General features: G+C 42.2%; 1 protein-coding gene across 2 annotated transcripts in view; it reads right to left on the reverse strand.

The window, feature by feature from the left end:
• The window catches only part of LOC109915133 (F-box/WD repeat-containing protein 11), a 169,937-nt gene that overhangs the window by 144,439 nt on the left and 9,970 nt on the right, over window positions 1-15,528 (reverse strand). Inside the window, exon 1 of one of the 2 annotated variants that reach the window (XM_020514736.2) lies at window positions 15,129-15,253. The exons of the other annotated variant lie outside the window; for it this stretch is intronic. Within the exon in view, the coding sequence (XP_020370325.1) occupies window positions 15,129-15,176 (48 nt within the window). The 5' untranslated portion in view covers window positions 15,177-15,253. Of the gene's footprint in view, window positions 1-15,128; window positions 15,254-15,528 lie in introns of those variants that run through there. 2 annotated transcript variants of the gene reach the window in all.

The raw sequence follows: 15,528 nt of genomic DNA on the forward strand, positions 1-15,528 counted from the left end.
CAGCACATCAGTGCAAGGGACTTGACAATCATTTTCAACTAGAATTGGATGAATCTGACACTGGGGTCCTCTTGGGAAGGCCAGGTCCATCTGGCCTTCCCCGGAGGACCGCAGTGTCAGATTCATTCAATTCAATTCATTCCACATTGAACAGCAGGAAACCCACCTCCCAAAGCCTGCCAATTATCCACAAGGCACAAGTTTGGGAGGTAATGGAATATTCTCCACTTATCTGAATGAGTGACACTTCAACTCTCAAGAAGGTTGACACCACCCAGGGCAAAAGAGTTTCTTTGATGGTAAGAGACCAGAAGTAGGCCATTTGGTCCCTTATGCCTGCTTTGTCCTTCAATGGTTGATCCAACATACCTCACTACTTTCCTGCCCTTTCCTTGTAACCTTCAAATCCCCAAATGATCAAGAATCTCTCTCAGCCTTAAATATACATAAGGACTCTGCCCACAGCTCTGTGTCAAGGAGTTCCAAAGACTCTCAACTAGAGAAGAAATTCCTCCTCAGTCTTAAACTGGCGCCCTTTTATTCTGAGATTATGCCCTCATGCTCACACCTTCAACACCGTTGTACAAAGGCAGCAGTGCACACATCTCTAAGATGCACTGTAGCAATTCACCAAGACTCCTTCGATAGCATCTTTCAAACCTGTGATTTTTACTATCAAAAAGGGCAACTGCAACTGATGTATGGGAACGGCACAACCTACACGTTGCCCTGCAAGCCAATCATCGTGCCAATTTGGAACATGATCGCTCCTTCATTGTCACTGGGTCAAAATCCCGAAACACGTTCCATAACAGCATTATGGGTGTATCAACACCACATCAACTGGAGAGGTTCAAGATGACACCTCACCACCACTTAAGGGTAATTATGGCAATAAACAGGACCTTGCCACACTCCAGAATTTAAAAAAAAACTCCAAGGTAGCGATTATTGTTCTGTATTGCTTGCAGAACTCATCTTTTTGATGAGAAATGGATACAGAACAGTCAGAAAATTGTGGATTACAGAATCATTCCCTAATTTGAGCACATTATCTATACTAAAGAAGCTCGGTATTGCGAGAAGTGCTTGTCTGTAAACATGACATCAAAGCAGCCTGTCTACTAAAGACATTAAGAAATCCTGTACCAGCAATTTCAACAAGAGCAAGTTGTATCTGGTGTCTTTGTCACCCAACTGTGGGGTAGTATATACACATTACTCTACCCTTTGCTCAAAATTGTGTCACAATATCCCCAGTGGCCACATGGGAAAATAGTTCATTGCAAAATGTACAGAACAAATGGTGCCAAACTCAAATCACTATCCTGCGCTGACAAGGCTGATCTCAATGGAGCTCCATTTCCACAAGAAGTTATTTCATTCCTAGCTATTTTCAGACTTCAAGCTCCAGCTGGGTTGGCTTAGCCAACAGAGTTTCAGGTAAGTCAATAAATGTGGAGCTGGAAAAGCACAACAGGTCAGACAGCATCTGAGGAGCAGGGAAGTCAATGTTTCAGGCCAAAACCCTTCATCAGGGCTCAAAGTTTCAGGTGACTCTGTAAAGGTTTTGCCAATGGCCACAAAACATATGAAAATCCTGCACCTAATCCTTAATTGCTTTCATTAGCCATGGTTAGGTTACTTAGCTGTTCATTTGCCAAAGAAGAATGTATAACTGTTGCAATGCATGTATTTGTTCCCATCAGCAGAACATATTTTGTCAAGTCTATTACAATCACATTGAGTGGGGCATACAGTATGGGGACAAGTTGAATTTTACTGCTAATCCTGTTTTGAAGTCATTGTTTAACACGTGACCTGGCCATGCTGATGATTGGGATTTGCATCTTAAGACAGGCCATTAAACTTTTTCTACATTTTTGTACAGGACATCAATAGCTGCATAACTCATCACGGCTTTGGATTTTCCAGTGCCTACTCCTATGAATCTGAAGTTTGATTTGATCAAAGAAAATTGACAATTCCTCTAGTCTTAATAGCAAAATTACAATAACTTTCACAAAGTTGGAAAAGAAACCTAAACAAATAAGAGTAGTACATCTTACTAATAGCAAGGAGTGTTACACACTGTATCACAGCACTCTTGATCTCAATAAGAAGAAAGATAAGATGCGTGAGGTTTCAGAGGAGTTGAAGTCCCAATTTGAACCCACTATTAATGTCATTTATAAATGCTGTGTTTTTAACACTAAAGCAGGAAGAGTAGAAATCATGGATCAGAGTGTGCCCCCAGCAGTCTGTGGGAAATTAGGAAGAAAATTTGTAACAAGATCTCAGTCATGTGCAAGAATAATAGGGTGGTACTGGCAGGAGATTTTAACTTGACTACGACTGCCATAGTGTTGAGGGCTTGGATGGGGAGGAATTTGTTAAGTGCGTACAAAAAAGTTTTCTGATTCAGTATATAGATGTACCTACTAGAGAAAGGGCAAAAACTTTACCTTCTCTTGGGAAGTAAGGGAAAGCAAGTGACTGAGGTGTCAGTGGGGGCACACTTTGGGGTCAGTGACCATAATTCCATTAGTTTTAAAATAGTGATGGAAAAGGATAGACCAAATCTAAAGGTTAAAGTTCTAAATTGGAGGAAGGCCAACTTTAACAATATTAGGCAAGAACTTTCAAAAGTTGATTGGGGGGCAGATGTTAGCAGGTAAAGGGACAGCTGGAAAATGGAAAGCCTTTAAAAATGAGATGCACCCGAGTTCAGAGACAGTACGTTCCTGGTAGGGTGAAGGGCAAGGCTGGTAGGTGTAGGGAATGCTGGATGACTAGAGAAATTCAGGCTTTAGTCAAGAAAAAGAAGGAAGCATGTGTCAGGTATAGACAGCAGAGATCGAGTGAATCCCTGGAAGAACATAAAGGCAATAGGAGTATACTTACAAGGGAAATCAGGAGGGCAATAAGGGGATATGAGAAAGCTTTGGCAAACTGAGTTAAGGAGAATCAAAAGAGATTCTATTAGTACATGAAGGGCAAAAAGAGTAACTAAGGAGAGAATAGGGCCCCTTAGAAATTAACAAGGCCATCTATGTGTGGAATCACAGGAGATGGGCGAGAAACTATACTTGTATGTTGCGTCAGTACTTACTGTTGTGAAGGATATGGAAGCTAGAGAACTTGGAGAAATAAAGTGATATATTGAAAAGAGTTCATATTACATAAGAGGTGGTGCTGGATGTCTTAAAACGCATAAAAGGCAGATAAATCCTCGGGACTTGACCAGGTATAAACCAGAACTTTGTAAGAAGCTCAGGAAGTGATTGCTAGTCCCCTTGTTGAGATATTTGCATCATCAATAGCCAGAGGTGAGGTGCCAGAAGACTGGAAGTTGGCTAATGTGGTGCCACTATTTAAGAAAGTTGTAAGGAAAAGCCAGAGAAGTTTAGACCGGTGAGCATATCAGTGGTGGGCAAGTTGTTGGAGAGACAGAATTTACATGTATTTGGGAAGGTAGGGACTGATTAGGGATAGTCAACATGGCTTTATGCATGGGAAATAGTGTCTCATTAACTTGATTGAGTTTTTTGAAAAAGTAATGAAGAAGATTGATGACAGCAGAGCAGTGGACGTGTTCTATATGGTCTTCAGTAAGGCATTCGACAAGGTTCCTCATGGTAGACTGGTTAGCAAGGTTAGATCACATGGAACACAGGGAGAACGAGCCATTTGGATGCCAAACTGACTCAAAGGTAGAAGGCAGAGGGTGGTGGCGGAGGGTTACTTTTCAGACTGGAGGCCTGTGACTAGCCGTGTGCCACAAGGATCAGTGCTGGGTCTACTGCTTTTCGTCATTTGTATAAATGATTTGGATGTGAACATAGGAGGTATGGTTAGTAAGCTTGCAGGTGATACCAAAACCGGACGTACAGCGAACAGTGAAGAAGGTTAGCTTGGAGTACAAGGGGATCTTGATCAGATGGGCCAATGGGCTGAGGAGTGGCAGATGGAGTTTTGTTAATTGTGTGGTGCTGCATTTTTGAAAGGCATATCAGGGCAGAAGTTACACACTTAATGGTAATGTCCTAAGGAGTGTTGCTGAGCAAAGATTTTGGAGTGCAGGTTCATAGTTCCAGGAAAATAGAGTCACAGGTAGACAGGATAGTGAAGGTGGTGGTGTTTGGTATGCTTGCCTTCATTGTTCAGTGCATTGAGTATAGGAGTTGGGAGGTCATGTTGCAACTGTACAGGACATGGGTTAGGCCACTTTTGGAATAATGCGCTCAGTTCTAGTCTCCATGCTACAGGAAGGATGTTGTGAAACTTGAACGGGTTCAGAAAATATTTACAAGGAGGTTGCCAGTGTTGGAGGATTTGAGCTATAGGGAGAGGTTGAATAGGCTGGGGCTATTTTCCCTGGAGCATCGTAGGCTGAGGGGTGGCCTTATAGAGGTTTATAAAATTAGGGAGCACATTGATAGGGCGAACAGCCAAAGTCTTTTTCCCAGGGTAAGGGAGTCCAAAACTAGAGGGCATAGGTTTAAGGTCAAAGGGGAAAGATTTAAAAACGTGACCTAAGGGGCAATTTTTGTCACACGGTTGGTGCATGTCTGGAATGAGCTGTCAGAGAAAGTGGTAGAAGCCAGTACACTTACAACTTTTTAAAAAGGCATCTGGATAAGAACACGAATAGGAAGGGCTTAGAGGGACGCAGTCCAAATGCTGACGAATGAGACTAGCTTAATTTAGGATATCTGGTCGGCATGGACGAGTTGGAGCAAAGGGTCTGTTTCCATACTGTACATCTCCATAATTCTAAATAGAGATTCTGCATTGTTGACAGGTGGGATTCCTCACTCAAACATCACATATCACTACTGTTATCAGCTGGACTTCCAGAACACCAGCCAGTTGGGGTCCTTTCTCAGATTCTCATCTCCGATTGGGAATCTATCCATCCAGTTTGCTCTCCCACCAGTTCCACTGAAAAGTGATCCCAAAATTCCAGCGCATTCCAACTAAAAAATGTGTTGCCTTCATGCGTATTTATCTAGCATCCTTTGCTTTGTATCAGACACTTACATTTGATAACAGACATGTGCCACACCCATGATACAAATGTTTACAAGCATTCCTCAATGTACTCAACTCTCAGTCTCACCTATCCTATAATGACAATGTTGTGTCGTGGTACAATCAAGAGGTCTAAAGTATATTGCAGTAGAGAAACAAGCTGAGCAAAGTGTTGAGCAGATCTCCAAATAGGAGTTCATATTGGCTGTGAACATGAAAGGAAACTCTTTATTTAAAGTAAATGAACACTAGCAGAAAAGTAAAGGTAGGATCCATTAGGCCAAAAAGGAGATCTTGAGGCAATAGGCGCAACTTGGGCATAAATAAGCTCAGTGTATCTGGCTTTCCTGAAAATAATTTTATCAATGCCAGAGGAAAGGGGGTAGCATTAGTAATATAGGATAAGATCAAAGTAGAGGATGCAGTAAAAGGCTGGCAGTCCTCAAAGTCAAGAAGTTACCCAGATAGAATACAATATTTTGCTGAGGGAAATAAAAGACAGAAGTGCAAGAATTCTGACCACAATATTCGAATCCTCCTGAGATACGAGGGCTGTGCCAGCAGAGTAAAGTATTATCAATATCATTTCCATTTTAAAAAGGAAATTAGAGGCAACTACAGGACAGCTGTGGTGAGGAAACTTGCAGATACAATCTAGGACAGAATTGTCTAGCATTTGGAGAAATGTGGACCAATAAATGAAAGAATACAGATTTCCTAAAGGCAAATCATGTACAACTGATATGGCTGAGTACTTGGATGAAATGATGGAATGGTTGAATGATACTGGGACAGTTTATTTTGCACATATGGACTTTCAAAAGGTGGTTAATAAATTATCAGAGCAGACTTGTTAGCAGTTATAGACAGATGTACAGCATAGAAACAGACCCTTCAGTCCAATTCTTCCATGCTGACCAGATATGCTAGATAAATCTAGTCCCAATTCCCAGAATTTGGCCCGTCTTTCAAATGTTGTTATTGTACCAGCCTCCACCACTTCCTCTGGCAGTTCATTCCATACATGCACCATCCTCTGCAAGAAGTAGTTGTCCTTTAGGTCCCTTTTAAATCTTTCCCCTCTCACCTTAAACCTGTGCCGTCTAGTTTTGGACTTTCCTACCCTGGAAAAAAAAACCTCGACTATTCACCCTATCCATGCCCCTCATGATTTTATAAACCTCTATAAAAGGTCACCTCTCAGCCTCTGAAGCTCCAGGGAAAATAGCCCCAGCCTATTTGCCTCTCCCTACTGCTCAAACCCTCCAATCCTGGTAACATACTTGTAAATCTTTTCTGAACCTTTCAAGTTGCACAACATCCTTCCCATTGCAGGGAGACCAGAATTGCACAGTATTCCAACCGTAGCCTAACCAATGTCATGTACAGCTGCAAGATGAGCTCCCAACTCCTATACTCAATGCACTGACCAATAAAGGCAAGCATACCAAACACCTTCTTCACTATCCTACCTACCTGCGACTCCACTTTCAAGCCTCCATGATGCTGAAGAGACTATGGGAAATGGGTGCACTGTTTAAGAAAGTGGAGGGTATAATGGTGAACAGTTAATTCTCCAAGTACAGGAAACTTACACTGCAGCACCCAAGATTGGCATTTAGATGACTGTCCTTCTGGACTGGGGAATGTAAGAAACAAATCAAGTTTGCAAATGGTACAAAACTTGGAAAGGGCATGAACAAGGAGTTGCATGGGAACAGTTCAGGAGGATTGAGAGTGGTGACCTGGGAATCACATACAAGATGAAATTCAGTACAGGCAAGTATGGCTGGACAAATTTACAAGCCTCTTGAAAAAGCATAAGAATCCTTGGCAGCAATAACACAGCCATCATATACAAAAACACACAGGTGCACAAAACTTTTCGGAATCGCTGGTCATGACTTAGCTGGAGCGGTCTGTTCAGTTCTGAGTACCATACTTAAGGAAGGATGTGAAGGACATGGAGGAAACAGAAGAGATTTACCATATACTGAATCCAGAGATGTAGGGCTTCAGTAATATGGGGCAGACTGGAGAAGCTGAGGTTGTTCTCCACACAGTAGAGTATTTCAAGAAGAAACCTGAGAGGGATATTCAAAATCATAAATTATGCTGAGCCAGTGAGAAACTGCTCCCAGCAGCTGAGGGTAGGGAACCAAAGCAGACAGAATTACAGCAAAAGCTAAATAACCAGAAAGACGGGGCAATTGCTTTCCTATTCAAGGCTACTGAGACAGATTCTTAATCTGCAAGGGAAACAAAGGCTGTAGGGGAAAAGGGAGGTCAGAATTATCAGATCAGCCTTCATCTCACTTAATGAGCAGATTCAATGGGCTGAATAGCTAATTTTGTACTCGCATCTTGATTTTTATTCAAAACCAGCTTGTGAGATCTGGCATAAATTGTTTAAAAGGATGGTGGAAGCAGATTCCAGTGTCATAAGCAAATAAAATTTGGCGAAGTACATAAAAGGGAAAAGAACTGTCAGGTTACAGACAAAGAACAGATTAATTGGGATTAATTGGATACCTCTTTAAAGAACAAGCACAGATATGATATAACTTGCTTATTCTAATAAGAATATAGCCTGTCTTTTTTTCTCCCTTTCATCTAACGGCGTGGTTTCTTGTTTGGGTAGAGTTCCCTACCCATTTCATCAGCATATGAAGTGGTCTTTCTTCATTTGAGCATCAGCATGTTATGTGACAAAGGGCATCATAATCACACCCAAGTCTGTCTGTGCTTAATGTGGGGGCAAAGGTTTTCCAGTCACACTGTTCAGATCACTGATAAAGTCTACTGGAGCAGGCCACAGATCAGCTAACAGCCCAGAATGAACTAAAGCTTACAACACTATGGGTGGAACCAACATATTGTAACAGTATTTTGGTTTGAAGCAGGATTGATGGTGACATACTAGCACTGATGTCTTGCAGTTATGTGGTACTGCGGAGAACAGGAAGTTATCTCGAGGTGTCTGTGTCAATGATTGACATGTCAGAAGACAAAATGTAAATACGCTATGTTATCTGATCTTTGTTGCTTACTGATTGTACAGAGAAACATCAGGCTATCTTAATCCATTAGCAGCGGTCACAGTACGAAACCTGTAAGGATATCAGTTATATTATGCGCTCTGGATGCAATCTATTCTCTCCGGAGACTGATACTTGGTATAGAACTTGCTACTAGCTTTCAATGTACCCAAGGTCCTCTCAAAATTTGGAAGAGGTGCAAGCCAGCATTGAGGTGAGTTGTATCAAAAAGCAAACTGGTAACACAGTGACGGTCTGCATTCGCTACAGAAAATTCCATACTACAATTTCTTTTTAGAAACTGTCTTCGCTGAAGCCTCTGAATCTTTGTATTTTAGTTTTCAGTTTGCTACTCAAGGCTGGGGTCTAGTCACATCCGTGAGAGCACGGGCATAAAGAGTAATGGAAGATTACTCATCTGTGCAGAATATTCAAGCATGCGCCAGTTACTGCCTGCGGTATACAACACCAATCACAGCAATATGCCTGCTATCAGGGGAATACAGGATATCACGCAGAAGAAAATAATTCAAGTAGATTATACTCCTGCGCAGTCTAGGCTGATTGATCTGTCCGAGATCAGCTAACGAAATATAAAGCAACCAATCCTCTGACTTCGATTGTCTGTCTGACTCACATCAATTAATGGATCAACAAAACCTTCAGGTGTCTCTTTATGCCTAACAACTTGGTTCAAACTCCAGAAGACGTAAATAATCTTGGCTAAGTACCAAAGCTCTGCATTGTCACCAATGTCACTCAAGTAATACAAGATACGCAAGGCCTCAAGCACATTCCATCATTGTGCTTGAACAGCCTAGCTTTATTTTCAGAATGTGTCCTCTGCATTTACTCTAGAAAAACCTAGGATAACTCTAAATACTTCAATTAGATTTATCATTCTCCAGGTAATTTCTTAAATAGAAGATGGCACTGCCTGCAATGAGGAACCTTAAAATTCTAGGTCTCTGCTCAGGGCAATGAGTTCGCAGCAGTGCCATGACCAACATTCCTCCCTCACTACTATCCCAAAGGGATAACTATTCCTTCGTCTCACTGATATTTGACAGGTAAGAGAGTGGTTGCCACAACATACCAATGGACTACACTTCGAAGCTTCATTATACAAAACACTTTGAGATATTGATACATGTAAAAACACTATGGAAAATGCAAGGACCATCCTGATCATAACTGCAGTGTCAATGTTTTCCCCAATTCCATATGCACTCCTCCTCTTGCCATAACTGCTCAGAAACAGTTCACATCCTCCCACTGCTCCTTTCCTTACATACCAAATTCGAAGTGCTTAGGCCGGGAGGAGAGGGAGTGGGAATTTCTAACCTGTCATGCAAGTCCTGCCCTACAAGGAAAAGATTGCAGGTCTAGTAAACTAATATTACACAAAAACCATTGTCTGCACAAGTGAAAGACATTTGTAAAATACCAACAATATTTCCAAGATGAATCAGAATTGTGTGATGTGTCTCTATGAAAACGACATACACCTGAATGTTGATACAGTTACTCAGTTCTTTCTTGGATGGTGTATCTGGGACACTAAATAAACCACTATGAAACTTAACTCCCTTCAGGTTTTTAAACAAAATCTTCCTCCTCCCACACCCTGAAGGCATAGAATTGGATTGTTGCAAACGATCTGGCTAAGAAAGTAACAAAACCACTCAGAGTAGGAAAGGCCCTTTATCAATTAGATGGCAGATCAACCTTAAGGCCTCTGGACTGTAGATTGTTAAAACTAAAATCTTTTGGGAATTTTAAGTAGCAAAATTCAATGATGGATACACCTTGAAAATGGGTTGCTTGATAGGCTAGCATCACCTCTTGAACATACATTTTAAAAAGATAACACAGAAACTCACACACACACACACACACACCAAGCCCTCGGCAAATATAGGTGGAAGAGTAAGGACTGGGAGTAAACTTCAAAGATTGGATTCTAAAAAGACATGTTCTCTAGGCATAATCAACAAATCCACTGTGTGCTGTGATACCAAGTTTAAGCACAATGGGGTAATCATTTATTGGTACAGAGTACTTACTCATTAGCTAACGCTACTGTGGGGGAGGGGGATTCTGATTAGCTTATGGTAGAAAGGATGTGAAAGCACAGACTCACAAGGATGATAACAAGGATAGGAAATAATGTTCATGAGATGCCATTTGAGATAGTGAGACCAACTCTACTGATGGAGAAGGCTCGAAGATTTCATTTAGGAAAGTAAATAGGAAAAAACTATTTCCTCTGACTGGGGAGTTAACATCAAAGAGTCATTCATTTTAAACTGTCACTGGGGATAGAAGAGAGGAGTAAAGAGAAACTTTTACACAAGGAGGTTAGGATATAGAATAGTCTATCAAAATGGAGTAGTCCAAATGGATAGCCCTTCTATTTTTAAATGAGGACAGCATAAATAATTGAAGCGAATGAATGTTGAGAACAATAGAAGAACAGCATAGGATTAGTACTGAGTTGTCAGAGACAAGATCAAGTATGAACACAACAGGCCAAACAGCCATCTTTCTAGGCTGTAAATTTTGTAGTTCTGTGGGTGAGAATAACAACATATACGTCTATTTTTCCAAATATCCCAGAAAGCTCAATACACATCCGAATCAAACCTGGAATATTCCAGGTCTCTTCAGCTCAATTTCATACCTTTGTCTCCATACATGGAGACAAAGTTCAAAACATTCATTGAAAAATGTAAAAGACTATCAGTAGAATTAATACGATTGAGTAATTAGTGAAAATCAATTAGCGAAAATCAATTAGCATACGGATAAGAAATCAAAGCTTGGTTTTAAGCAGAGAGCAGGTCAACATTGCATTTGACAAGGTGGTCATTCAATCCACTTCATCTATATCAACTCTCCAAAATAACATCTCCTTAAGCCCATCCTCATTAACCTTCTTCATACACTGATTAATTAATTACCCAATTCCTTGTCCAAAGTTATGATAACTTGTATTTTCCTGACAGATTTAGCAAATCTAAACAGAGAAAAATAAATTTAACTTCTCCTTTTGACAGAGATCATGAGTTGAACTTCCCCACAAAGAACTGTATGATTTTTTTCACGACCACTAGATATCTCAAAGTGCTTTACAGCCAGTGAAATGCTCTAAGTGTGATCACTGTTAAAACCAATGTTTAATTCTTGTATTCTAGACTGTAATACCAGGGTTGGTTTAGCTCAGTTGGTCGGATGGCTGATTTGCGATTCAGAGTGACGTCAGTGTCAGTTCAATTCCTGCACCAGATAAAGTACCACAAGGGCTCACCTTCTCAATTTTACCCCCGGCCTGAGATGTAGTAACCCACTGGTTAAACCACAACCAATCATCTCTTTCTAATGAAAGAGCAGCCCCTAAGGTCTGCTAAGACTATGGCGACTTTACCTTTTAGACTAGAGCGTACCAAGTCTGAACAGATAAATTAAGCCCAGCGACATGGTCATCATATGAACAGATTCTTTGATGCCAATCTTTGAAGATGCTAGTTCACTCGTGGTAATTTACATGGAATCTACCAATCAAGTGTTCTGCATGTAAAGCCTGACATTCAGGCCCAGTCCTCATCATTTTCCCCACAAGACACCAAGATAATTCCCCAATCCCTCAATGCCTCAGCCTTGCTTCCAACTGCATCACCAAGTATCAAAATCTTCACCTGCCCTCTGGATATGCAAATCAATTTTGGTAGCAAGCATTCACAGTTTGACATTTGGTTTACAAACTCCCATCCCATGATAGATCAACTAGCTCTGCATCTGCACAGAAACGCACAGGGCATGTTCCCAGGAATTTCCAACCAAAGCCAAAGCCAGCTTCCCTTTCCCAGCAGCACAGACAGAGACACATGCACTGTTCACATCCACAAAGCCATGGTGATAAAAACTACATTCAACTTGTGCCAAAGGCCAGAGCCAGAGAGCTGGTCGACAATCAGATCCACGAGTACAATAAGTTTTTTTATTAACCAGCATCAATGGGATCAGGAGTGTGCCAGTTGATCAAATATTCTACGTGATCAAGAGGTATGCCTAACCACAGTAAACCTTGACCAAGTGAAGTTTCTGGAAAACAACATCCTCAAAAAACTATATCAAAACACCTTCTAAAACCAAATGTAAAAACATAGTAAGTAACAAACGCAATGCAGGGGGTACACACAATTTTTATCCTTTATTTATAGCATTAATACTCAGACATCACAATACAGCGCAATTGGAGGTATATAACTTGTGCCAGTTTATCACAAATGCTAGTTATAACAAAGTTTGCAGTGTTGCAAAAGAACCCTGAAGAATGTCGGCACGAACCACTGTGGACTTCACACTGCTGCAACCCAACTCCTAGCAGAGAGAACAACCAATAATTTCCCCCTCAAAATCCAAAGACATACAGGTTAAGAGGATTGGTCATACTAAAAATTGCCCTGTAGTGTCCAGCGATGTGCAGGTTAAGTGGGTTAGCCATGGTAAAAATGTGGCGTTATGGAGATGGGAGAAGCTTAGTGAGATGCTCGGGGAAGTTCAACTCATGATCTCTGTCAAAAGGAGAAGTTAGATTATTTTTCTCTGTTTACATAGGTGCCATTACATCAGATATTTCTTAGACACCGATGCCCTCTTCAAATGTATTCATTGTGATCATGTAGAACTGCAATCAATTGCACGCAAAATCCCACAAACAGCAATAAGGCCTGGACACCTGAAGAACTTCCCTCGTTCAAATCATGCCTGGGGACCTTTTGCATCCATATTAAAGGATTGATGGGACCATGGTTTAATATCTCACTCAAGACGACACCTTCAACAGTTATGCACTGCAGTGTCAAAATAGACTACATGTTCAAACCTCTAGACAGATTTCCATACATTGCCTTCTGACTTATGGCAGAAAGCCTCTTGTTGATTTACAAACTGCTTGTGAAGCAACTGTAGAGAGGAAAGCACAGGACAGGTACAGCTAGTTGTTGTCAGCATGTGCATGGAAATCATTGCTGGGTTTTCAAATGTTGTTGCTGTGGGACAGCATGTAAATGAGAAAAGGTATCAAAGAGACACTCACTGACACTTCTCACAATAACAATCCAGCCATGCGTCTTTTATAACCTTATATGGTTTCATCCAGCAATTTGCTCATGTTTCAATCATTCCTTTTATTATATGTCTCCTTCTGTAATGGTGCATCTCAAGTACCATGAGCTGCATTGTTGTTTATTAAATTGCTGACACTTGTCAATCACAACCAACAATTAGACTGCTCAACATAGCTTGATGCTCACAGTTTAATTTACTGATGCCCTCACAAAGAGGGTATAGTTCCACAGACACATGTACCTCAAAATACTTAGTTGTTAAATTCAATCCCATCCCACCCAGATATCCACTGCTACTGTCAGAAACCACAATGGGTAGAAACCCCTTTCAATTCCTCCCCACTTCTTGTACAAGAACAAAAGAGCTAATTATATTGTTCAATGCGTCAGTCTAACTCCAACAAGCACCTACATTGCAATCCAGTCCGTATAGCTAAGCATCAAACCCTACTTATTCACAGAAAGACACAGGACAGGTAAGTCCCTTTCCAATGAAACACTGCCAGTGCGTCTGCATATGACTAACTTCTCACTTCTCTTTCACAAGCCCACCCAAACCACCTTTAAAGAGAGAGCTCATATCCTCACCACACTGGGCAAAGTCAGCAGTAGCTGATACAATAAACAAAAGTACCAAACCCAGCTTTACACAAGGGGCAAAATAAGAGAGGGATTTTTTGAAGTTGAGTAGTCACTTCTAAAATACAATGCCAGTCAGTGAAATGTCTTGCTGACCCATTGCATGTCTTCAAGGAGGACTGGATCACTTCCTAACTGGCCCAAAAATCACATCATGGATGGCAGATGTAACACATTGCCCCATTGATGTCCATGACTGGCTTCAATTACTCAAAGAATTGAGTCTTTTCCTCTTGAGGGAAGTGTTAGGTTTTGATTATCCAGCCATACTGAGATATGAGGCAGGTTTGATGGAAATATTGCTGTTTCTCTGTCCATTCCTGAGGAATGTTCCCAAACACAACGCACCTTATAAAAATTGATGAGTCTAGTTCAATACAAGACATTAGCACTGAGAATGGAAGACACACTCAAAAGTAAACAGCTTGCTCCCTTCACACCCCAGCAAGTCACCCCAAAACTGCCCCATTGCAAAATTTACCAATACTGACTCTCTCAGCCAGTTTGCTAACCCATATAATGTGAAGTTGAGGTTACACAAAACTTCCAACGAAACTGAACGCACAGAACATCCTAACCACCGCCCAATAGAGAACACTGAAGCACACAGCCATTCCTGTAGCACCCACGCAATTCTGTCATGGTGCTCACTTCCACCCTACAAGTCAACCTTCTACCAAACTACCTTGCTCTCCTTCTGTACTCCAAGCCCAACTGTCCCTTCCTGCACTCCTTGCATCCGCCCACATTCTTGATGCCCAGAACCATTACCTTATCTCAAACCCTAGTGCCTCCCGTCAACTTCCAGATCATCCTACTCCCCACTCTGGGGTTGACTTAATCACAAACACTTCTTTTTACCTCCCATCTCCTGTCTGCATGTTACTCTAAGCCTCCTACCCATCCCATTTTCTAAACCCGACCCCCTTGACGTATTCTTGCCCATCTTCAATCTACCTTTTCCTCCTGACCCCCACCATGCTCTGTTCTACCTCCCTCCGGTATATTTATCCTCCCCTCCTGCAGTTCGTGCTGGGAGTCGCAGGGAGAGGCGATGATCTGATGGAAACGCATTCGGCTCTCCGGCAGGATGTGCGGCCTGTGCCGGGGCCCCTGGCAGTGCCCGAGGCCGGGACCACAGCCCGCCGCCGCCGCCGCCTCCTCCTCCTCCTCCTCCTCCTCCTCCTCCTCCTCGCCCCAGCTCCGAGCTCCAAGGTCTCAGGCCCAGGCCCAGGCCCAGCCCCGAGCTCCAAGGTCTCAGGCCCGCTCCGCGGGACTCACTCACCATCAGCTCAATACTTTTATCTTCGATCACCGAGTCCGCCTCCATCATGAACCACACACAAGGAGAATACAGAGCTCTAGCTTTACCCCCCCCCAACCCCCCCGCAGTCGGCCCGGTCCAAACCCAAAGCCTGACGACAAGCGTCTGACGCAATTACGCCGCGCCCTTTGGTTTGTAACGTCATCCGTATCTGACGTCACACGTTCCACGCGACCCCGTTCAATCGTCTCGAAACGCCACTGCAGGCCCCGCCCACTGACTAGGAACAAATTACTACAGATGCTTCAGAGATAGTAGGAACTGCGGATGCTGGAGAATCTGAGATAACAAGGTGTAGAGCTGGATGAACACAGCAGGCCAAGCAGCATCATAGGAGCAGGAAGGCTGATGTTTCGGGCCT

The sequence above is a fragment of the Rhincodon typus genome, chromosome 12 (assembly GCF_021869965.1).
Source record: "Rhincodon typus isolate 14 chromosome 12, sRhiTyp1.1, whole genome shotgun sequence".
Lineage (NCBI taxonomy): Eukaryota > Metazoa > Chordata > Chondrichthyes > Orectolobiformes > Rhincodontidae > Rhincodon > Rhincodon typus.